Here is a 25,853-nt window from a genome sequence, read left to right as displayed (position 1 = left end):
AATGAAGGCAGCAGAGAAAGAATGTTAAAAAGAAAAAGGCAAACATAAAAGGAGAGCATTCAGAATCCCTAAATATTTTATGCCCACTTCTTCCTCAGGGCCTTTTCACATGCTCTTTCTCTTGACTAGAAAACTTTCGCCCTCAGCTGAGCTTCCTGCCTTTCATCTAGAGATCTTACTTTGGTTATTCCTATTTGGCCTTCAACGTCAGCTCAGAAATGACCTCCTCTAGGTAGACCTTTGATATATGTGTTCCTAGAGTCCTTTGCCCTCCCATTGCACTTATTAAACTGTATTGTAATTGTCTACATACTTGATTACAGGCCCCACTATAAGCTCCACAAGGGTAAGCATCCTATCTATCTTGCTTATCACTGTATTACCAGCACCTACCCCAGTGCTAAGTCAATATTTGATAGCAAAGAAATGGTTGAATGAGAAACTGACAGACAGGCAGAAGATAAAGGAGGGAAACAGAGTAGACTGAGACTCAAAGGAGTGTTACTCTAGTTAAATAATTTTACTCACTGCCATTTGAGCAGCTGTAACTTACACCAATTTTACATAACTCCTTTATATGTATGATGAGAATAAAAAATGTAGATGCAAAATTCACATAGGAAGTGACAGTAAAGAGATTTTTAAGAATTTTTCAGAGAGCTCCCCCCTTAAGATAAAACTCCAGAATGACTTCCCTATAGTGTTATCTTGCAGCATAACATTTGCTTACCTTTGCTATTCGACTAGCTGTTTCTTTGCAAAACTGAGTTGGGCTGTCAAAATGCTGGATTAAGTGAGGCAATAAGCAAAGGATGTTAAGAGGAAAGCCTATCAAAAAAAAAAAAGCAAACAATAACTAATTTTATTGCATATTACTTTAAAAGTTTTTTTTTCAAATGGTTCCCAGAAACCATTTTCTTTACATTTCCTGGAATACTTAATCCTCTACGTTCTTTTTTTGCTTTTACCAAATAATCTGAGCTCTCTCATATAAAACAATATTATAACTGTTGGCGGAAAAGCAGAAATTAGTAGATTCCAAAACAAATGGTTAATTTACATTTCACCGCATTAAAAGCAAAGTGTTGGTGCAATGATATTCACATCACCTGACAACTGGGAAGGATCCACCAATGTGTGTTTGGAGACAGCGATGAGTTTACTGAGGAGGTGCACGGTCATTTCTTGGGTAGATACTGAGGTAAAACCCTTAAGGAAGAGCTGTTGAAGGCCCGGGAAATTATTCCACTTCAATTTGCTTTGTACATTTTCAATCTTCTCTCGACTCTCTGATTTGTCCAAAGGCAAATGGATAAGCAGTTTGTTGAGAAGCCTGAGAGCCAGGAGGTATTCATATTCATAATCTGATTCTAATAAAGATGCTGCTATCCAAAAAATGGTGGCCATCAGGTTGGAAGGCTCAGTAGTGGACTGCACATCATACATCCCTTTCTCTCTTAGAGAGGAAAGGCTTCTAGTCCTTGCTAAACTATTGCTATGGTTTATCCGTCCGTCCATTATATCCAGTGTGTTACTCCGCTGCCGGTCACCTCTTCGGTCACCAATTAAACTTAATCTCAAAGAGTTACTTTTTGCATTACTGTTGTATCCCAAATAACTGCTACTATTAATGGGACTTGTGCTTAGATTGAGTTGTCCAGTGCTTTTCCTGTTAGCTGCATACTTGTTTCCCATTATAGGATCATGGTATGAGGTTCTTTAGGAAAAAAACAAAAGAAAACAAAACAGATAAATCCAAGTACAAAATGCTTCTTTTGATACACTAATTTTACCCTTGAAAACACTGAAAAACAGTAACTGTTCATCAGTTAAAAGTTTCTTTCGAATATATCTGACTTCCTCAATCAAATTTCAGTTCTCCCCTCCATATTAAAATATGTAACAGCACCTTTCCTTTGAGTTGGGATGAGGTTTGACTTGAAAATAAAATTCTGCTACAGTAATCATTGGTAATTTCCAAATTTGGGATTTAAGTATACATTATGTCCAAAGCAGACCTCATCTATCTTAACCCCCAGACTGACGGTCCTGATGTCCTTATTTCTGCCAATGGAGCACTATTTCCAAAACCACCCAGCTCAAAAATTGTTTTTCATTTCTTCTCCCTCACATCCAATTGCCACTGATTTTAAAAGCATTAACTGAAGGGTTTCTATAGATGCCAGACAGTATGCAAAGCAATAGGAGTGTAAATAAAATCTATTGCAGGAGACAGATATGTAAATGGATGAATTTACAGCCTATTAACTGTTGTTCAAAGGGTGGCTCGAGAAGACCAAGTAAAGTATTATGATGACATGTGCAAAGACTTGGAGATAGACAACCAAAAGGGAAGAACATGCTTGGCATTTCTCAAAGCTGAAAGAACTGAAGAAAAAATTCAAGCCTCAAGTTGCAATAGTGAAGGATTCTACTGGGTAAATATTAAACAACACAGGAGGCGTCAAAAGAAGATTCTTGGAAGGAATACACGTAATCACTATGCCAAAAAGAACTGGTCAACGTTCAACCATTTCAGGAGGTAGTATATGATCAAGAACTGATGGTATTGAAGGAAGAAGTTCAAGATGCACTGAAGGCATTGGCGAAAACCAAGGCTCCAGGAACTGACAGAATATCAGTTGAGATGTTTCAACAAATGGATGCAGCGCTGAAGTGCTCACTTGTCTATTCTAGAAATTTGGAAGACAGCTATCTGGCCAACTGACCAGAAGAGATCCATATTTATGCCTATTCCCAAGAAAGGTGATCCAACCGAATGCAGAAATTATCAAACAAATATCATTAATATCACACGCAAGTAAAATTTTGCTGAAGATCACTCAAAAGCAGCTGCAGCAGTATGTCAACACGGAACTGCCAGAAACTCAAGCTGGATTTAGAAGAGGACGTGGAATGAAGGATACCATTGCTGATGTCAGATGGATCCTGGCTGAAAGTAGAGAATACCAGAAAGATGTCTACCTACGTTTTATTGACTATGCAAAGGCATTTGACTGTGTGGATCGTAGCACATTATGGATAACATTGGGAAGAACGTGAATTTCAGAACACTTAATTGTGCTCATGAGGAACATGTACATAGATCAAGAGGCAGTCGTTTGAACAGAACAAAGGGATACTGCATGGTTTAAAGTCAGGAAAGGTGTGCGTCAGGGTTGTATCCTTTCACCATACTTATTCAATCGTATGCTGAGCAAATAATCAAGAAGTTGAACTATACAAAGAAAAACAGGGCATCAGGATTGGAGGAAGATTCATTAACAACCTGCATCGTGCAGATGCCGCAACCTTGCTTGCTGAAAGTGAAGAGGACTTGAAGCACTTACTGATGAGGATCAAAGACCACAGTTTCAGTATGGATTACACCTCAACATAAAGGAAACAAAAACCCTCACAACTGGACCCAATAAGCAACATCATGATAAATGGGGAAAAGACTGAAGTTGTCAAGTATTTCATTTTACTTGGATCCACAATCAACACCCATGGAAGCAACAGTCAAGAAATCAAAAGACACACTGCATTGGGCTAATCTGCTGCAAAAGACCTCTTTAAAGCGTTGAAAAGCAAAGATGTCACCTTGAAGACTAAAGTGCACCTGGCCCAAGCCATGGTGTTTTCAATTGCATCATATGCACGCGAAAGCTGGACAATGAATAAGACCGAAGAACTGACGCCTTTGAATTGTGGTGTTGGCAAAGAATACTGAATATACCATGGACTGCTAAAAGAACGAACAAATCTGTCTTGGAAGAAGTGCAACCAGAATGCTCCTTAGAAGGAAGGATGGTGAGACTACGTCTCACATACTTTGGACATGTTGTCAGGAGGAATCAGTCCGTGGAGAAGGACATCATGCTTGGTAAAGTAGAGGATCAGTGAAAAAGAAGAAGACCCTCAACAAGATGGATTGACACAATGGCTGCAACAATGGCTCTAGCACAGCAACAATTGTGAGGAGGGCACAGGACCGGGAAGTGTTTCATTCTGTTGTGCATAGGGTTGCTATGAGTCGGAACCAACTCGACAGCACCTAACAACTACAAAATATAAAAAAAATACCGTGAGGACTCTAGGGATGGAATAATCAACATGCCTTGGGAGAGTTAGAAATGCTTAGCTAACAGGTGAAATTTGAGATGGGACTTGGAGGATGAGTTGGATTTCAGGGTTTGCAATTCAAAGGAGTCCCTGGATGGTGCAAAGGCTGGCACACTCAGCTGCTAACCAAAAGCTTGGAGGTTCAAGTCCTCGGAAGGCCTGGCAATCTACTTGTAGAAAACCAGCCACCGAAAACCACATGGAGCACAGTTCTACTCTGTCACACATGGGGTCGCCATGAGATGGAATTGACTAGATGGCAACTGGTATTTAAGCCACAGAAAGTGGAAGGAGAGGCTGTTCCAAAGAAGAGGGACAATATGTGAAAACCGAAAGGAGTTCTAAGGGGCCTGGCCTGTCTAGAGACCAAAGGAATGTTGCGTGTGGCAGGAACGAAGCTGGTTAATGCAGCCTAAGTGGCACTGTTGAAACTAGGACATTACAAGGCATTGCTGCTTATCAGCTCTATGATTTTTCACAAGTCCTCACTTTCTGAAGTTAATGTTTCCACTGGTTATCCATCTAATTTTTTTTTTACTATTATTCCCACTACCAATCTAACGATAATACAATACTATAATTATACATATTTAGCTATTAGAATTCTGTACACATATGCACAGGTTGCCTGGTTTAAATTCTTACTGAGAAAGTGCAGAAAGAAGATCATAATGCTTCATGGTTTCAGCCAAAGTATCGATTGCAGATTCCAATGTGAGAAGAAGCTCAATCACAAAACCCTGCAAAACAAAGCAACTTTTAATAAATCTGCTCTGGAGAAAGAAAATGGCAATGGACTTCCTGATGAGAGTTAAAAATAAAACAATCTCCACATTACTATTACAAAATGATTAGACAATCTCCACATTATTATTATAAAATGATTAAACTCTTGGGCAACATGATCTTGCTGACTGATGAAAACTCATCAAACTAATGGAATAAATTTATTATAATGGCACCACAATTCACCCAAAATTCAGGCCAGCAATCTAAGGGTCACCCTTGATTCTTTCTCTCACATCCTAAATGGAATCCATCAGAAAGTCTTACAAATACTACTTTTAAAATATTTAAAAATCAGACCCCTTTTTCTCCATCTCCATAGCTTCCGTTAATCTAAGCTACCACCATTTTACCTTAAACTCTTTTAAAACAGCCTCTTAACTGACCTCCCTTGCTTCTACTTTTACCCTCCTAAGTTACCCGTTCGGTTGCCAGACTAATTTTTTAAAAATGCAAACCACGTCCCACTCTCTTTTCAAAATCTTTGAGTGGTTTCGCATCAACTCAGAGTAAACTCTCACCTCTTAACATGGCTTAGTAGGCTCCAAGTGACCTGGACCTGCTGACTTTACCAATCTCCTGTCACTGGCCCCCACTTCCCAATCTACTCCACTCTAGACACACTGGTTCTCTTTGTTCCTTAAACAGGCCTATTGCTTCCGCCTCAGGGCTTTGCACTTGTTACTCCTGTTCCCTCTGCCTGATATGTTATTCCCCAGATTAGCATATGACCCACTTCATTTGAGTATCTGTTCAAAAATCACCTTCTGAGATGATCATATATAAAACAACTCCCCTCCCCCATCACTTTATCCCTTTACTCTACTTTATTATTTTTACAGCATTTATCACTAAGTGAAATTGCATTATATATTACTAACAGATTAAAGGCCTGCTTCCCCACTGGAATGTTAAGCTCCAGAATGCCAGGAACTTTGTCTCATTCAGTGCCTGAACAGTGCCTAGTCCATCGTAGGTACCTGGAAAATATCTGCTGAATGGATTAATTTCTCATCAAATTATGTTGAAATCATTAGTCTGTATAGACTTATGTTCTCAAGTTGCAATGTTTTTCTTAATTTATCTTAAAAAGTTAAATTCCCTGTTCCTCTTTATATTTAAATTTAACCTCTTGTCTCTTTTACCTTGTGGTCATCCTAGGATACTATTCAACTTTTTGTGTGTGTAAAGCTTTCTCTGACAGGCAATAGACTATTTAATAGACTATTTAATTAGTATGTTTTTACATATTAATTATAAAACTTAACTTTATTTCTTAATTCACTGTCTGCTCACTAACATTTGATGTTAATAATTCTATACTGGTCCAGCTGCAGCAATCGATAGTGGGCAATACATCCTTGACAACTTGTGGCCATTCAGTAAGTGCTGAAGGAACTTAACGAAATACCTGTGCGTCTTCTCCTGGATCCCCTACAGTTTCTACAAGTCTGGAAAGAACATCAGAAAGTGTAGTTGCAGAAAGAGGCTGCTTTAGGGCCCTGAAAATCTGAAAGGATCTCCCAGCATAGTGTCGAGAAGAGCAAGAAAGTGCTGTTTGCAGAGCAACTTCACTAAGATGATGTTCCAAATGAATTCCTTCTGGGAAAACAAACGAAGCCATTAGATGGTTTTTGTTTTTCATATTATAGAAGTTACGATTAGATGCACAACACCTGGCAAACAGGAGGCATTCCTAAGTATTTTATAAATCAATGCTTTTTCTTTTCATTAAATTTCATTTGTATTTTAGATGATCTTCATTCTAATCTTCAGGGAAGCAATCCTTGAGACGAGGGTTTCTTAAACTCAGCACTATTGCCATTCTGGACTGGATAATTCTTTGTTGTGAGGAGCCATCCTGTGCAGTGTGGGATGTTTAGCAATATCCCTAGTTTCTATTCACTGAATTCCAGTTCCAACTCTGTCCCCTCTCGACTGTGGCAACCAAAAATGTCCCCACACATTGCTAAATTCTCCTAGGGAGCAAAATTGCTCCCAGTTAAGAACTACTGCTTTAGTCACATACATTTTTACTAAGATTTTCAAAATGTTACTAAATTTTATATCACAGAAGCCCATACCAGTATAAAAGTGAATTTTAAGTCATGGCACCATACGCCCCTTTAATGTAATTCTTTCATAAAACACAACTGTATTGCAGTTTTGTAATGCCATTATCCACAAAGCTAAGGAGTCCAGAATTTCACAGGTAGTATTCTTCTTATATTTTAAAACAGTAACTGAATTTTTTTCCCAATCAAAACAAATATGCTGAATGTGTTGTCATTAATAAGTTTTAAAAAATCCTTGTAAAACTTTTTATTTAGACATATCAACTATCAACTTTTGTTAAGCATTATGAGAAATTTTAACAACACATTAAAATGATATCTCATTAAAAGTAAATCTTATCTGAAATATTTAATGAAAGATACCTGAGCTTGATTGCTTAAAAACAGAAACCACATGTTTCAAAAATGCAGTTAACTGTTCAGCACTCTTTATGCTAGGATTCTTGGCAGAAACGTCCTCATGGTTCCAGAGGGGCCCTCTTTTTCTGAAAACACAGCACAGATATAATTCCCAGTGTTTTAAACTTACATCAAGAGTTTTACTCATACTTGTCTAAAGTGTACCTTCGTAATTAGAAAGTACAGTAGTTGAATAAATCAAACAGTATGTCACAAAGTCAACTAATACTTTTCACATACATGGATATGTAATACAGGCAGTTCCTGGGTTATGAACATCCAATTTACAGACAACCCGTACTTGCCCTTTAATATTATGTAAATTTGCCCTCACTTTGAAATGACTGAACCAACCCCTTCTTGCAACAAATTCTTCGTCAAAAAATCACCTTCACTTGCTGCACGTGCAGCTTTTAAATCACTGAAACGGCTTCAAGCCTACTCTTGCACTAAGTAAGTCTAAATAAGAACCCTACGCACCTGTCGTAGCTTACCTACACATTCGACCTAAAGACACAGTTAGGAATGGATCTCGTTCATTTAACCTGGGGACTGCCTGTGGTCTATAGCAAGAAGGGGAAGATCCAGGTTACACATAATCTCAAAGTCTTCCATCACTGCAGCCAAAATCTCTCACAGGTGGTAGGAAAACGATGATAAATTTTGTCAAACGAGAAGAGGACTGCTTACTGCTCATGTAGTACAGGTTAAAACATTCTAATTTGTGCAAGCTCGACTGCAGTTGGAGTCTCTTGGTGGTGCTAATGGTTAACGGGCTCAGCTGCTAACCAAAAGGCTGGAGGTTTTGAGTCTACCTAAAGGCACCTCAGAACAAAGGCCTGGAGATCCACTTCCAAAAAATCAGCCATAGAAAACCCTATGGACCACCTGGGGTTGCCATGAGTTGGAACAGATTGAACAGAAAACTGGTAGACTGTAGTTAGATTATAATGCAAAGAAAGTAATTTACTGAGTAAATGCAGAGAAAATAATTTACTGGCTAAAGCTGCAAGGAAAGTTTAGGACCGAGTAATATCCTGTTGATTTTTTCTTTAAACTGTCTTTGCATTCTCAAGGCCACCACGTTGGTGGAGCCCCTTATTACCATGGGCCCTAAGTGCCCCAAAAACCTCTTAGGTGGTCACGCTGTTTCCAAGCCCTTCTACCTCTAATTCATCCTGTACACTGCTCTCAGGCCGATTTCCTCAACACATTTATTTAATTATCCCCTCCTGCCCTCCCTGGAGCCCTGGTGACACAGTAGTTAAAAGCTCGGCTGCTAACCAAAAGGTCCACAGATTGAATCCACCAGCTGCTCCTTGGAAACCCTACAGGGCAGTTCTACTCTGTTCTATAGGGTCACTATGAGCTGGAATCTACTCAACGGCAATGAGTTTGTATTTTTTTGGTGTTGGGGGAGAAGGGTTTGCCCTTCCTACTTTCAGCTCAAAGATTTTCAATGTCTCCTCTCTTGAAGGATAAAGATCTCTAACTGTATGGCCTGAGCTTCATGGCCCTCCAGGTTGATTTCTCTCTAGCTTTCTAGTTTTGTCTTGAGATACTCTCTTTCCTCAGCTATTAGTCAGACTGGATTTCCAAACACACCCTTGCTCACCATTTCCAAACATACTTTGTTTTCTCATGCCCCTATGATTTTGCTTTCACTGTGGAATGCCACCCCTTCTCCCCAGCTATTTTTCTTCTCTACTTCCAGTGCCTTACAAAGAGTAGACCATAAATAAATATTTGATGACTGATTGATAATGTAGCTAATCAAAGCGGTATATGTATTCAGATAACACTGTATTCTTTATGGGCATTGAGTATCCATCCAGAGGCGAATGAAGCCCTTCTCGGGGACAACTGTGTGAATGCAAAAGAACAAAGACTATGATGGCTGCATCATAATTTTCAAAAACTGCATAATACAAATCTATGTATTTTAAATCAATATCACTTCAGAAAACAAACATATGGTCCACAAGAGCTGACAAATGAAAGAGCTACTTAACACGTATATTCCTGGAATGGTAAGAGCTGTAAGGCTTACCTTGAGGTAATGAATTCCATGAGGGTTTTTACTTTTCCATCCTGCTCTACTGAGATGTCAACCTCATTAAGGAGAGTGGTATGCAGATGTGAAATGGCAGCGCTGTTATTTCCTAAGCTGATACTAGAAGAGGTAGAACTTGAGCTAAGCCCTGAGTCAGTCATAGGGGAGGGCTGGTAATCAGGTATAAAATCATTAACACCTGCTGAAAGAGAACGATTGTCATGAACATCTAAGCATAAAAGAACCTCACAGAACACTTAAAGAATTAAACTACCGTTTCTTATTGATCACTGTATTTTTACACAAATAATGCGTGCCTTCCTTTTTTTTTTTTACATGATGCCATAAAAACATTAGCATAGCACGCTTATGAAAATAACTCAAGAGGAGGGGGCGGCTGGCAAACAAACGTAGAAGGTGTGCGTTACTTGTGTAAAATACGGTATACGGGACATATGAGGAAATCTGTTAGTACTGGCTGATTCGTATCAGTACTCCTGATGGATCCTCATAAGCACCAATCACATAAAAGGAGTTTTTAGAAAACACTGGTTTCACAGCCTAATGCTAAAACTTAACTATTTGGATTTATGGTGCAGTCCTCTGCTGCCATCTGCAGAAGAAAGTTGAAAGTGGCAGTTTTCCCATAATTTGGCATACTTCCTCAGCATTTATTATTGTCAGTCACATTTTTATAATGTGAACAGATTCTTAATTTCTTACGGAAAGGATTTACATTTTCTGCTTCATTTTACTCAAAGAAGGACTATTTTTAAAGTCTATTTATAATATGTATACTATGCCAATTACTGAACAATGTATTTTAAAAATTACTACTGCCCATATTGACAAATGGCTAAAGAAGTCTTAAAAACAAACAACGAACTATGAAATTGTGAATAAAGTTGATTTACTATAAAAAGGCAGTAAGCTTTATTCCATTCTTCGTTTAATCACAGTTTTAAAAGGCTAATACATTTCTAATTATTTTTTTCTTAGTAGATACAAGACTTTAAGTAAATACAGGGATTTAACTGTATAACTTTTAAATTCATTAACCCCGTATCTGAACACTACAGGATTAGGAAAAAAAGGTAATTGTATTTCAATTTCTAAAAATAATCATTTTCTAGACCCTCTCTTATTAGCATGACGATACTGATGAGTGGAATAAATAAGTTAGGGCTATTAGGAAAGAATAACATATAACATCAGAAGTAAAAATATTCAAACCAACAGTGAAAATAAATTTAATAATTGTCTCATAAATTTGAATCTCAGTATTTAAAAATGTATAAAATTTTAAATTAAGTAAATATAATCAAATAAATAAATACTTTACTCTCAATTTTTTAGACCTTTGAGAGTTGGAGGAATCTAATACAAATTCAACATCTTTTTCACATTAAGTGCTCAATAAATTATTTTTCATTGTACTTTGAATTTACATGTTTAGAACCTAAGATTTTCATGATAAATGTCTGTAAAAGCAATATAGACCTAAATATCTTCAGTTTAATTTCTCCTTCTACTGATTAGAAATAATGTAAATGGTACTTAACATAATAGAGCAACATTTTGTTAAAATGTTCTCTAGTATTTTAAATTTTATTTATTCGACTTTCCTATTACAGGATTCCACATTAATAAAGTATAATTCTACTTTCAAGTTGTACTTCTAAAGTAAATACCTGTGAAAGAATAATCTAAGTGTGCAATTTGTTTGACTATAAGCACCCTGGGCTCATTAAACTCCTTGTTCCTGAGAAGGATAGAAGCAACAGTTCGGATGTTACTGTTGGATCCCATTACTATTAGCAAATGCAGAAGCAGGCGTTTACAATGTTCATACACCTCAGGGTGGCAGTGGTCAAACCCTAAAGAGGAGAGTAGAAAACAATCATCAATAAAATAAAATAATAGTATTCTTGCTATCAAACTCATATTTTAAAGAAAAGCAGAAATTACATAAAATATTTAGTGGCAGATGATGTATTACATAGTTTTTTTATTGGCCTAGAGTTCTTACACATTTTCACAATAGGCTATTGTCCTATTTAGGTCCCTAGGTGGCACATACGGTTTGCACTCAACTACTAACTGAAAGGTTGGCGGTTTGAACTCACCCAGTGGCACCACAAAAGAAAGGCCTGGCAATCTGCTGTAAAGATTACAGCTAAGAAAACTCTACCGAGCTCAGTTATACTCTGTAACATACGGGTTCACATGAGTCAGAATTGACTCAATGGCAACAGGTTTACTGTCCTATAATACAAGGAGAATCCAGATAAGTTTTCAATGCATTTCATGTCTAAAATTGAGTAGATCTCCTAGAAATTATTACTCTGTTACTTAACTTTTTTATTCATGTAAATAAATAAATAAAAAGGTAGGCATTTTTAAATTTATTTTGTGCCTAGCACATAAAAGATATTCAGTAAATGTTTGATTACCAAAGGAATAAGGCAATACACACAAACTAAGTGTGCACATCAGGAAATTTTCTGAGAAGCTAGCTATCTTGACTTATCTCAGGAAGCCAAACCTACAAAGATTCTATAGATGTGATAGATCCTACATGTTTGTTACAGAGGGCACAATGAGATTTCAGATCTTATAATCAGACTTCCACAAGCCAACTGTTTTGTGAACAAGGTGGAGTGTAATTAAACACTCATAACCTACCGCCATTTCCGTTCATTCTGGAAGTTTACCTAAATTCCAGAGGTAAAGATTTAATTTTACCCTTGCTATAGCTACAGAGGAAACCCTGGTGGCGTAGTGGTTAAGAGCTACAGCTGCTAACCAAAAGGTCAGCAGTTCGAATCCACCAGATGACCCCTGGAAACTATGGGGCAGTTCTACTCTGTCCTATAGGGTTGCTATGAGTCGGAATCGACTCGACGGCAACAGGTTTGGTTTTTTTGATTTATAGCTACAGAATTGTTCTTGGTAGAGTGTATATGTGTTTGTGTAGGGGTGTAGGGTAGGAATGGGAATACGACCATAGGGTAGGAATGGGAATAGGGAGGATAGTCTTGTTTATGGCTAAAAGAGAGGTTTGGAATAATTCCCTGCTAGACCATGAGTAAAGAGCCCTGGTGGCACAATGGTTAAGCTCTTGGCTGCTAACTGAAAGGTTGGCAGTTCGAACCCACACAGCAGCCCCACAAGAGAGAGACCTGGCAATCTGTTTCCATAAAGATTACAGCCAAGAAAACCCTATGGGGCAGTTCTACTCTGTCACATGGGGTCGCTATAAGACTAAACCGGCTTGATGGCACCCAACAACAACAACAGACCAGGAGTATTATAGAGTCTTGGAAATAAAATACAAAGAAACAGATACAGAAACACGTGGAAACTTTCTTAAAAGCATACTTCCTTTAAATTATTATGAAAAAATATAAAATGAAGGAATTAGAATCATATATTTATTACCTATAAAAACTGCATGAAGAAGAAGATGGAGGTAGCTTCCCCATTCCACCTTCACACTATGATCAATGATCAGATCAGTCAAAAGAATCACGGCTATGTTACACCTATGACAAATAAGAGTATTACCGATGTGTTAGTAGACCAGAGCAAACCTAGAGAAAATTTTGTGTAAATTATTTGAAGACTTTAATATTGTATTTTATGGAAAAATACAACTTAACAAGAAAAAAAGAGGAAAAAGAAATAGAGCTGAAGATACCGTTAAGTTAAAGTGACAGTTTTAGAAAAAAACTTATCTGATAAGGGCTCCTCAAACTCAAGGGCCCTATTTTTTTCATCTTTTCAACCTTAAGACCTAGCAAACTGCTCGCCACATAGTAGGTGTTCAACACGTGTTTGGTGCATTAATAAATTCTGAAAGACTGCAGTGATTGTTCTATTGTGATTTTGCTAAGTATAATTCAGTTTAACTCAATTCAAAATAATAGTGCCTATTAGAATCAAATACTATTTTTCAGATGTAGTAACTGGGTCCCAGAAAGGTCAAGTAACTATGCCAGACACCCAGAAAAGCAGCAGCAGAATTAGATTTAGTATTAATTTTATACAGTTAGAATTCCCTGAGATTTTAGATTTCTTAAAATCTAAACACACTGATCTAATTTGTTGCATATCTCAAGAAAGAAATTGCCTTTGTTCTGTGTTCTCAGATAGCGTAAAGAAAGCTGAAAGTGTTAAGCAGCAATCTGGCTCATATGAAATAGGAATGACGCTGTAGTCCACCTGTGAAGAGGTAATCCAGGTGATGATGTTTCAGGCAAGTAATCCACCAGTGGTGACCAGCAGCCTCCAGCTGGTGGGAAGGGTAGTGGCTCTCCTTGATTATGCTCCATCACTTTCAGTCGCCAATTAGAATAAAGTGGCATTGAATCACCTATCAAAATAAAATGATCTCATTTTCTACACCATCTATTTTCTGCCAATATACGCAAGCTCTAGTAAGACATCAACTATTTATAGCAACGGAAAGTGATAAAAAAATAATTTCCTATTATTCCAACATACGTTTGCTAGGAAGACCTGGGTACAAATATTATCAAATAAAGCAAATCAGAGAGGAAAGGAGATATCAATTCAGGTTCCATCCTTGATTATCAAAGCAAAACTACATTAGCACTTCATTACGATTCCATAATTGATGTCCAAGCCATGAGACCACATTATAGGTGAAGCTGCCTTGTAACAAAGGCCTTCTGGAAAGTTATTCACTTCTAAGTTGCCTGAGATGGGGCTAACAAAAACCCATCTCAGAAGGAAATCTGCTCTACCACAGTGGGGCTGCAGGGTGCAGTAAAAAATGCTGTCAGGAAATGTAAATTCTGTGTGACATGGGTAAGTCACTTAACCTCTCTGGACCTCAGTTCCATCATGTGCAAAATGAGGAGATTGGACCAGATCGTCTTCAGGGTCCCTTCCCAGTCTGAAAGCTTGTGTGTCTATTCTACAGTGACACTTGGGTAGATCATTCACTTTGCAATTGCAAAGGAGAACTTCTTCAGTAAAACGTGAATCCATGGAGAAGGGTCAAGCCTGCTCAAAAAACCAGCCTATTATCAGTGTTTGTTCTATGACATTTCTTGGGAATCAATTCTTATGTTCCTTTTAATTTATCTATAGGGAACCTGTGCTTTAGAAAAAAACTTCCCCACTTATGTTGCTTCTTAAAATCAAGACATCTCAGACTATGTTGGAACACCACTAGTGGCAGTACTCTATTTTAAAGCAATTTATTGAAAAAAAACCATTTTATTAACATCAACATAATTAATATAATCAACATAATTCTTGCCATTATAGTTATAAAAAGCACTTGGAATTTATTACTTTTTTCTTCTTCATAAGATCCTCCAGAGCTGCTACTGTATCGAGATTCTAGTCTGTGATGTTGACGATTTAAATGGCTGTTTAGTCCACTGTAGATGTCTAGGTGCACATAGCTATGGAAATGAGTGTTGAAGTTAGTCATAGTTCACGGTAAAATGGTATTTGTGCTTTATGTTTCACTTTTTATGTTTAAAAAAGAATACAGTACATAATATATTAACAAAAGCTCACTACGATATAAATTAATTTCTACCTTAAAATTCAAAAGCTTAAGCTTTTAAGTCAACTATTTCTACTTAAAGATTCTTCTTAAGTAGTTGTGGCAATAATGCTGTGGTCAAAACTTTTATATAAAACATACAGAGCAAATAGCCATTTAGAAAAGTCTAAAAATGTAAGCAATACAGAAAGTGACTGACCATACTCTACGTATTCATTCATTACGGCATATTAAACAATCTAGCATCTTTAATGTCAAAACAGTCAACACGAAAAATATTTCCAACAGGAGAATATATTTCTTCACTAGAATTTTAACCCAACAAAATATAAATCCCAATGCAGAAATCATTATCATTCATTCTGATGACAATCAGTGTCTGTCACACTGAAAGGCTGATGAAGAACAGAGAAGTATTTACCTCTCTTCAGTATTCTCATTTATGGGCTTATTATCAGGGTTGCCATCCATGGGAGCTACCATTGTATTGCTACTGGAAGTAGTTCCTGTAAATGAGAATGTAAAAAGTACCTTTGAATTAGAAAACCTGGGGTAACTCAGTAAGAACAAAAGATTTCAAATTATAGACATCGAAACTCCACTAAAATAAGAACAAAATGACTTTTAAAAAGGAATGTACTCATAATGACTAAGAGAAAGTGAAAGGAAACTATAGCAACAAAATTTTGGATGCTGGAAAACAACTGGGCAAGAAGTAATTAAGTCTTAAGAAGACTGAAACCTAAGCTGATAGTGGGGAAAACCAAGAAGCCTCCTTATCTCTATTGTTGAAACTCCAATAGGCTCGGAGTTAGTGGCATCTAGTACCTCTGGGTGTAAGAGGTGGGAGGGGGAGGTAATGCTAAAAATAGGATTGGCTGAAAACCTATTTCAGAAGTAGTTGGTTCCCCAGATCTACCTCCTGCCCCCTATAGCTGAGTGGCTATCTCTCTTTCCACTTCAAAAGTAGTCTTTTCTTATGAGACTAAATCAGAAGATTGCTGGTCTGGGGCATACCAAGCACAGCTGAAAGAGGGAGTATCTTACTGAGCATGGGGTGGGCGGGGGGTAGGGGTGGGGCAGTAAGTAAAAATATACATACTAAATTTGAGACTACACCCCCATCCCCTGGATCCTTCTTACCCTATTGGCATCCAGAGGCTTGCAGACTGTGTATTATGGATTATATGTACACCAGACACATATACCCCTACATCCTCTACTCTAGGCAGGTAACTAGTAGTTTTCTGATTAGACCTAGAGAAGAGACCTACAGATGCTGGCATCAGTGAAATCACCCTACAATGAAGGACAGTGTCAAGAAGTTCCCTATACACTTACAAAATAGCCGATCAACTTTTTAATACTCAACTCTATGAAAAGACAAATATAGAATTGTTAGGCTTTTGAGAAAAGTCTTTATTAAGACAGACAAATCAAAACAAACAGCAATTTAGAGAAAATGGAGATTTTTCCTGACAGAAGAAAACCTGATAACCTTATCAGATGTATAAGATAGTCTAACCATGAAACACAAATAGAATGCTACTAAAAATTCTAACTTAAAAAAACAAACAAAACTTGAGGATTAACAACATTCTAGCAGAAGTGAAAAATCCAATAGAAGGGTGATTAGAAATCCCCTCCCTAGAAAGTAGGGGGAAAAAAAAAAAAAACTGGAGAAACTTGACAAACACTACTTTAGCCAGGTGATCAAGGCCAACATTCATAAATTATGTTGAAAAAAAAAAAAAAAAAGGCTAAGAGATGGAAAACATCCAAATAAGAGGATTTTTAGAAAGAGAGGCAATAAAGATAAAGAAAACATAAAGATATAATTTAAAAGATGTCCAATTATACAGATAACATTATTAATATACCTAAAAACATCTAATATAAACTGAGTCACAAAGGATTTCACAGAAATTCAATCTACAGTAGCCTAGATACTACAGTAAAACCTATAAAAGCCAGAACTGGTGTAAGGCAGAAATTTGTCAGAGAAGGAAAATTCCAATATTTTTTATTAATAGAGAGTGACAGAAAAGTGATAAGCTATACCCTGTCAAAGTAAAACTTGTGAGATCCAGAAAAACAAAGCAGTCACTTTGAGTTTTGGCTCTCACAGGTTTCACTGTACAATGATTTTCAATGGAAGCTATTCCCTCAGGGAGACAGTTTCTTCAACTAATTATAATATTTATCATTATAATATATGTGTACACATGTAAGCATTCATATGATTGGATGCTATGTATAAAACATATTCAAATAATTATAATGTGAAATTGCACAAATAATTTCAATAAGTAAACATTTTCTAAATTCAACACAGCAATTACATTAATTTAAAAATGCATTTGTTTTATAAACCAGTTGCCATCGAGTCGACTCTCCCATGGTGACCCCATGTGTGTCAGAGTAGGACTGTGCTCTATAGGGTTTTCAATGGCTGCTTTTTGGGAAATAGATTGCCAGGCCTCTTCTGAGGTACCTCTGGGTGGACTCAAACCTCCAACCTTTCGGTTAGCAGCCAAGTGGGTTAACCATTTGCACCACCTAGGAATCCCATTTATTCTATAGGGATATACAAATCTATGTTCCAGGTCTGTATAAGAATATAAATATGTTTCCTTCTATAATACTAAGAATCCTTACATTATCAAATTTCTTTACTCATATGACAATTTTTTAAAAGTCTTGTCAAATTAATTACTACACAGGACTCATGTTTGCTTTTGTTTTCTTAATGATGTTTCAATACACAAATGCTTGCTAAAATGAACAATTATGTAAAGCATCTCTTTTGATCCCAAGTAATCACAGTTTTAAATAATGTCTCACCTGAGGTGACAGAAGGGATTTTATAACTGGAAGTGATGCGATAATACGGGGGATTATCCATGTGAGTGACTCCTGAACTGACAGGGTCCGTCAGCTGTAGTTCACTCACCAGTTCTTCTAGCAACTGCATTGTTTTATCTCTACCTAAATATACAATAACTTTCTTCACCTGTTACAAAAGAAGTCATTCAGAAAAGAAAAAGCAAACATTTTATCTCAGAAATTTTTTGAGACAAATTTTATCAAAGTTCAATATTAAGTAGCAGATGAAATAAGAAGTATAATCTAAATCTGAATAGATATTACTTAGCAATGAAGCATTACACAGTTTTATAAATATTGTCTTTCCGCCAAGCCTCAATATTATACCTAGTTAGGGTGAACTGAATATATTATTCCACGGCTTCCATAACTTTTATCCACTTTCTTTACAAATTTGCTTTTCTATAGTACAGTTTCTCTTTAGTGGAAAAGCTTTAGATTAATATTGTCTTAATATTTTTCGTTATTTTTAGGCAGCCAGCCTTCAAACCCAGGATTTGTCTTTTTTTCCTGCCTTCCCCACTCTCTATATTCAATCTAGCAGTTTAGTGATTAAGAAGAAGGAACTAGAACTAAATTAAAACTCAAAGTAGACCACCAGGGTTGGAATGTAGATTTATCACCCACTGACAAGTGACTTAATTTCAATTTTCTCATCCGCAAAATGGGGATCATAATAGCACCAACTTCATATAGCTGGTAGGAGTTAAGATTTATAAAGTACTTTAAAAATGCCTAGCAAACACTATGAGTTAAGTGGAAAAAAAATCATTTCAGTAATATGTATTATATGCATGCTTTAGTTAATATGTATCATCAAAATATTAACTGATCAGCCTCTCTTTCCCTCCACTTTAATCCTTACTACTCAAAGTGAAGCACAGGCATCACCATCTGGAGCTTGTTAGAAATGCAAAATCTCAGGCCCCATCCCCATCTACACAATCAGAATCAGAACAAGATCTGCAGACGATTCATAAGTGCATTACTGTGTGAGAAGCACTGCTGTAGATGACCTCCCATCAAATCTTAAAACATGCTACATTACATCAGACCAAAAACCTTATAATGATTACTCACTGATAACTGACTCTCTACAGCCCGTGTCTTCATCTAACCAATCCGCTCTAATGATTTGCTAATAAGTTCGCTCTGTTCTCAGGTTCAGTCTCCTCTGAAGATGCTATCTGCATCCCTGCCTTTGCGCCTTTGCTCTGTATGATGTGACAATCTCTGAGCTGACATTCCCAATCCCACTGTAATCAAGTCTTCAAGACCCACCCCCCACACCAACTCCACTCCCTTCTCCTAGAAGATTTCACTGAATTTTCACCAATAATTCTGGGTTGGAGTTCTAGTTCTAATGAGTGATAGAGCTAGATGGCTATGTGACTTTGAAGAAATTACTTTTCTTACTGCTTTGTTATCTTCTTCTGTAAAACTGCAGTAACTTTACCAAACTCAGAGATTTATTCTGAGAATTAAATGAAATAATGTAGATGAAGTGCTTGTACCGTGTCTGGCCTATAATAAGTGCTTACCAAAAAAAAAAAACCAGTTGCCATCGAGTCAATTCTGACTCTTAGTGACTTTATAGGACAGAGTAGAACTGCCACATAGGGTTTCCAAGGAGCTGCTGGTGGATTCGGACTGCTGACCTTTTTGGTTGGCAGCCAAGTTCTTCACCACTGCACCACCATGGCTCCAATAAGTAAGTGCTTAAGCAATAGTAATTAAGAAATAATAAGAATGGTTACTGTTGTTATTGCTTTTTAAAAATGGCATTGAATTCCTCTTAAGTGCTATTCCCTGAATTTCATCTTGGTCTCCTAGAATTATAAAGTCATGCCTGTTTATAATTCCACCCCAACTCACTCATTCATTTATTCAATTGATGAGCACCTTCTGTGCGCCTGGTACTATTCTAGGCATTGGGGATGAACCAAACAAACCAAAATTCCTGCTTTTAAGAAGCTCACAATCTATGGGGTTGAGACAAACATCAATGAAATACATATGTAAGATGATGGTAGGTGCTAAGAAGTTCAGTGAAGCAGGGAAGGAAAAGAGTGCATGTGAGGGATGGAGGTGGGGGACATTTGCAGTTTCATACAGCACGCCCAGCAAAGGTCTCAGTGAGAAATGACACCTGAGAAATGACCTGAAAGAGGTGAGGCAGTGAGCCACGTGGCCATCTGGGGAAAGAGAAGTGCAAAGGCTCTGAGGCGGGAATATCTGGTGCCAGAGTGGAGAGGAGAGGGGGGCAGCACAGCTCAACAGCAGGAAGTGAGAGGAAGAAGATTAGGAAATGTGGTCAGAGAGGTAATGTGGGGCACGTTGCTGACTCGTACCATACACTTTTCTCTAAGTGCTTCTCAAGGAACACTAATCCTGTGACATACTTTGAAGACAATGGTTTCTGTGATCAAGTTAGCTGTGGGCAATGCTGGGTAAAGTAAAGTTAAAGCTATTTCTCTGAAATAGGTCTACAGGAAATTTTAGAGCAATATCCTGCAGAATTAGTCTTCTGTGGAACATACTTTTAGGAGATGCTACACACACATGCATTGTTTAAGCCTCACACTTGACAGTTTTGTACTGGTCACTTGGACAGACGTAAGTGTTGCCATCTTCCCAGAAGGCAAAGACTATCATATTCTTCATTCTATATCTCTTACCATACTTTCTTTGCTTCCAACAGCTTTAGGCATCATCCTTTGGGCACTGAGCTCTCACCCTCCATCCTGCTCTAACATCCCAATGGCAGCTCCTGCCTACAAAAAACTATAAATGTCCCCAATTTTGTGGTCTCAGCTTTAATATCACTTTGTCTGGAGAACCACCTCTAATCCTCCCAGACAGCTAGGTTAGGCTATTCAATCTCACTACTCCACAATTTTCCTTTGTAGCCCTTACCACGGCTGTATTTTATTAATTTACTGATTTATTCATTAAATAAATTAGATGTGGGCACAAAGAATAAAATCTGTTACTACCCATCAGATTGTAATCTCCAGCACCTAGAAGAGCACCTGTCTTGTAGTAATAACGAATAATATTTGTTGAGTGAATGTATGAATGAATCCATGTGCTACTTCCTGACTCTACTTCATCCTGGCCCTTGATCTGCCTCTGCTGGTTTACTGTTGTCCATACTTTGACATCACAAGACATCTGGTCAATGTCTTAAAAAAAAAAAAAAAAGTTAAATGAATTTCAATACATACGTAAGGCAAGAGGCTTGGTTCACTATTCACTCCACAAATGCTGATCAAAAAGTGCAAAATTATTTTCAGGTTTTTTGGCCAGCCATCTGCGAGTGTGGTCCACACATTCTCCACCTCTGACCAGGCCAGTTCATCGCCGTACTAGATGCAGCGCACACAACAGATACCTTAGTCAGGATGGGCTATTAAAAACCAAACCTGTTTGCTATGTATATTCTCAGCAACAAATTAAACAAAATTAAAAAACAACAACAAAAAACTTGTCACACCGTGAAATATTAGAAGTTAAAATTTTTATACACTGTTTTAATCTTTTCTGTACTTAAGAATAATAATCATCTTTTTCAATAAATCTAAACATAAGTATCATGAATCACATATGGTCTTAATAAAACACAACAAAAGGATATCTTACATCTAATGAATTTTTTTAAAGAAAGGAATAAATACATGATGCATTTTTGTGTGGTTACTACAGGATTATCTAATCTCTTCATCTATTTCTAACCATGGGGACCATGAGGATAAATTCTAGGAATTTTCTGAATTCTTTGATGTTGGGTGCTGTTGAGTCGATTCTGACTCACAGTGACCCCATGTCACAGAGTACAACTGAGCTATAAGGTTTTCCTGGGCTGTGATCTTTATGGGAGCAGATTGCCAGGTCTTTCTCACACAGAGCTGCTGGGTGGGTTTGAACCACCAACCTTTTGGTTAGCTGCTGAGCGTTTATCTGTTGTGCCACCAGGGCTCCTATAAGTCTGTGTAGCAACTGCAAATACAAAACTCATTTTACCTTTGCTGTCATGTACATCAGATTGTTCAAAACCATTGCAGTGGCTTGTGGTGACCCCCAGCCTTCCCCTCGTAACCAGCGCCTGCTAGTCACCATCAGCTCTCGGTCTTTTAATGAATCATCTTCATCTTCATCATGCCGCCGTGCTGTGGGCAAAGGTTTCAAATCCACCAGCTCGATGTTGTTCATCCATGGTAAGAGATAGTGCAGCATCACTTGCCGCCCAGCTGGATGGGCTGTCTGAATTCTCTGGCTTATCTCTGTAATTAAAAACAAGCCAAAAGAAGGAAAAGCTGATATAATTTCAGTTGCTTGTCATTTGTAATTAAATTTCAGCATCTCTTTCTTGAAGACTATGAAGCCAGATTTTACTCCTTACATTTTAAAATTCTGAACACAGCTTTTCTTTTAATCAATTTGACCTCAATGACATCACAATGAAAATTAACAGTTAAAATAAATCATGCCCTCACTTTTTTTTCCTAAATTTTAGTTTGTTGTGGTGTTGAGAATATACACAGCAAAACATACACCAATTCAACAGTTTTTACATGTACAATTTAGTGATACTGATTACATTCTTCGAGTTGTGCAACCATTCTCATCCTCCTTTTCTGACTTGTTTCTCCCTCATTAACATAAACTCTTTGTCCCCTAAGGTTCCTACATAATTTTTTGAGTTGCTGTTGTCAATTTGATGGCATATAAGCAGTTCTTAAAAGAGCAAAATGCTCAAGGCAGACATTTTTTTTTTACTAGTTAAGCTAAACTACTGTTTTGTTTTAAGAAGACTTCAGGGGATATTTTTGGTTTAAGGTTTAAAGATTATCTCAGGGCAATAGTTTCAGAGGTTCATCCAGCATCATTGGCTCCAGAAATTCTGGAGTACATGAGAATTTGAAATTCTCTTCTGCATTCCCTACTTTTGATCAGGATTCTTCTATACATCACATACATGTTGGAAGTGGTGTCTGGACTGTGGGAGTTAAGAAGGAGAAGGGAGCAATCTTGAAGAAGACTAGAGTAGAAGGACTCACACTTCCTGATTTCAAAACATACTATAAAGCCATAGTAATTAAAACAGCCTGGTACTGGTATAATAATAGACATATACACCAGTAGAATAGAATTCAGAGTCCAGAAATAAATCCATAGATCTATGCTCAGCTGATTTTTGACAAAGGTGCTACATCCATCCAACAGGGAAGGAAGAGTATCTTCAATAAATGGTGCGAAAAAAAGCTAGATTTCTACATGCAGAAGAATTAATCAGGATCCAAGCCTCACAGCGTACACAAAAATCAATTCAAAATGGATCAAGGACCTAAACGTGAAAACTAAAACTATAAAAATCTTTTAAAGAAAATGTAAGGGCAAAGCTGTGAGACCTGCTTTTTAACAACGGGCTAACAGATATGACAACAAAAGCACGAGCAGCAAAAGACAAAACAGATAAACAGGACCTCGAAAACAGGGGAGGGAGCATGGATGCTGATAACTAACAGTGCAAACCAAACAGATAAACTATTGTAAGAACTGAATGTTAGGAGAATTTTAGGTTTTTTTTTTTTTTCTCTCTCACTCAGGTCAGTTAGGGATAGGAAACAAACTGCTAATACTGCTGAAACAGGCATTGTGGAGATGCCCCGAGGAGGCTCAGGAAAGGAACCACAACAGAACCTTGTAATCCTCTGGATGCCAATCTTGCTGCATATACAGTACTCAAATTGGATCAAGATCTTGCTGCATGTAGCAAGCAGAAAAACTAGCTGAGTATGCTGTATGCTATAATTAAAACTTCTTTCTTAAAGAGTAAGACACTATAGGAGTTGTAATAGTACCTTCATTGGGTGGGAAGTTGAACCAGATGGACCCTAGAGATTCCTCTGAGTTCTGGGAGACCCACATTAATATGACATCTTGCCTGACACATACTTCAGATGTTCTAGAAGCCCCTGGGAAGAACATTTGTTGATCCCAAAGAAAGAAAGCTGGACCAGAAAGCAATGTGGTAGCCTAGCAACAGTTTTACTTAATTCAACCAGGACCTTTCACTATGATTAGAGGATAAAGAAACCTGTTGAGAGACAGGAGGCCCTGGGAGGTGCAAATAGTTAATGTTCTCAGCTGTTAACCAAAAGGTTGGAGGTTCAAGTCCACCCAGAGGCTCCTTGGAAGAAAGGCCTCGTGATGTCCTCCGAAAAATCAGTCACTAAAAACCCTATGGAGCACAGTTCTACTCTGACACACATGGGTCACCATCAGTCTAAGTCAACTCAACAGCAACAGATTTTTTTCCTCTAAGACAAGCAGCAGCAAGTAATCCATGCTCTCAATTTCTTTCTCTTGCTCCCCTTTATCCCTGCCCATTTTTATTACCAAAGATGGACTAATATAAGAAATCAAATGCATCACTAAAAGATTCACAAAGTTCTTTGTCTATGAAAGATTTTTAAATTGCATGTGAGGGACCCCCCATTTTTGCTTTTTTTTTTTTGCTGGGGGTGGAATGGAGAAGGAAGGGCAAGGCACGAAGCCCTGTGAAAATTCCATTAATAAGAAATCTAAATATCATTATACATCGCTATTAAAAGTTCATATTTCAAAGAAAGCAATTCGCACTTGTGTGGAGATGTGTTTTATTCTGATTCAACCTCAAATTTAATCTATTTAACATTCCTAAAAGGAGTTTTTTAGAAATGACTGCTAAAAACAGGAGGCGGGGCCAAAATGGCGGAGGACGCTTCCACTGGACCCTCTTACAACAAAGACCCGAAAAAACAAGTGAATCGAATATATGTGGCAATCTGGGAGTCCTGAACATCAAAGGCAGAGTTGAGGAATCGGACTGAGAGGCAGGGGAAGGGAGAGACAGTTCGGAAGCAGCGAGCAGTTGCCAGACCCGACCCGGAGAGAGCCTGAGCCCTTCAGGCATGATCAGCTTGGGAGTGAGCAGTGAGGCAGGCAAGCACCAGTGCTCGGGAGGCACGTCTTCCACATCAGGACAGACCCAGTGCCACAGAGGCTACACGGACACCCACAACCCGTGAGAAGCAGCCCTGGATCGGCGAAAGATAAGTACTTGTGTACGGCCTACCAAGCGAATCAAAAACACCCCCCTTAGGGAAAAACCTCTCTCCCATTGACCTCCCTGCTCCCTGCTCTGCATGGATCCTGGACTGGTTTCAGCAATTGCCAAGTCTCCTGGGCCGGAAGTAGGCTCCGTCACACACCCAGAACAATTCTCCCTGCCTTGCAGAGTGAACAAATTAACAAACGGGAAAAAATAAACTGCCGGCTCCCTAAGCCAGGAACCCAGGGTAGGCACAGCTCCTTTGCCTAGGCACAGGCATAAGGGATCCACGGACCTTGAGTGCCTTTCCCCCTGCATAGACTTGTGTGGGCCCATCTGAACAGCGTAGGCCCTCATTACTGCAGTACAACAGGGTATACACCAGTAGTCTAACTTCAACTGTTTCAGCTGTGAAGTGGTAGGTTCTTGACATTTAACACTGCTCTGCCCATTAAGCAGGGTCTTCACCTACCCACACCAGGGGCCTGAGGACTGGTGGCTCCACCCATGCCACCTAGCCACCTGCGACAGGGGCCCATGAATAAGAGGTGCCCCCCAGTCCTTACACCCAACAGCATGAGGTGCTCATAGTCCAGCTACAAAACCCACCCACCTACCCGCTCTAGAGAACAGGAACACGCCTTCCTCCAGGACACTGGGGGGCAGCCGTCAACCCCCTGCCTTGCTCAAAGTGTGTCCCACTACTGCAGCCAGATGCCTGTGCCTACACCAATCACCCATGCCTGTCTAGGACTGTTAAGTTAGAGCCTACACCACACACTTGGTGGCTATCTACCTGGTCACCTGAGCTGAATCCACACAAGGAGGAGTGGGTAGACTCCTAAGCTCATATACCTAGTAACAGATCTAACCACCTGGTGACAGGAC

General features: G+C 38.3%; 1 protein-coding gene across 18 annotated transcripts in view; it reads right to left on the bottom strand.

The window, feature by feature from the left end:
- The window catches only part of FRYL (FRY like transcription coactivator), a 281,765-nt gene that overhangs the window by 41,673 nt on the left and 214,239 nt on the right, over positions 1 to 25,853 (bottom strand). For 16 of the 18 annotated variants that reach the window (XR_002825074.1, XM_023737361.1, XM_004382915.2 and 13 more), the window contains 14 exons: positions 21,893 to 22,152; positions 21,097 to 21,237; positions 17,828 to 17,996; positions 15,405 to 15,489; positions 14,764 to 14,876; positions 13,663 to 13,813; positions 12,880 to 12,983; positions 11,130 to 11,315; positions 9,436 to 9,640; positions 7,350 to 7,471; positions 6,323 to 6,513; positions 4,771 to 4,865; positions 1,110 to 1,717; positions 731 to 828 (listed from right to left, as the gene is read on the bottom strand). Coding sequence is in view for 17 of the 18 variants with exons in the window: in XM_023737361.1 (XP_023593129.1) it covers positions 731 to 828; positions 1,110 to 1,717; positions 4,771 to 4,865; positions 6,323 to 6,513; positions 7,350 to 7,471; positions 9,436 to 9,640; positions 11,130 to 11,315; positions 12,880 to 12,983; positions 13,663 to 13,813; positions 14,764 to 14,876; positions 15,405 to 15,489; positions 17,828 to 17,996; positions 21,097 to 21,237; positions 21,893 to 22,152 (2,528 nt within the window). In the remaining variant the exon portion in view is untranslated. The remainder of the gene's footprint in view (positions 1 to 730; positions 829 to 1,109; positions 1,718 to 4,770; positions 4,866 to 6,322; positions 6,514 to 7,349; positions 7,472 to 9,435; positions 9,641 to 11,129; positions 11,316 to 12,879; positions 12,984 to 13,662; positions 13,814 to 14,763; positions 14,877 to 15,404; positions 15,490 to 17,827; positions 17,997 to 21,096; positions 21,238 to 21,892; positions 22,153 to 25,853) is intronic. The other 2 variants (XM_023737370.1, XM_023737376.1) reach the window with 1 other exon arrangement.

This window comes from Trichechus manatus, unplaced genomic scaffold (genome assembly GCF_000243295.1).
Source record: "Trichechus manatus latirostris isolate Lorelei unplaced genomic scaffold, TriManLat1.0 scaffold00101, whole genome shotgun sequence".
Taxonomy (NCBI): domain Eukaryota; kingdom Metazoa; phylum Chordata; class Mammalia; order Sirenia; family Trichechidae; genus Trichechus; species Trichechus manatus.
This window is presented reverse-complemented; position numbering and strand designations above follow the sequence as displayed.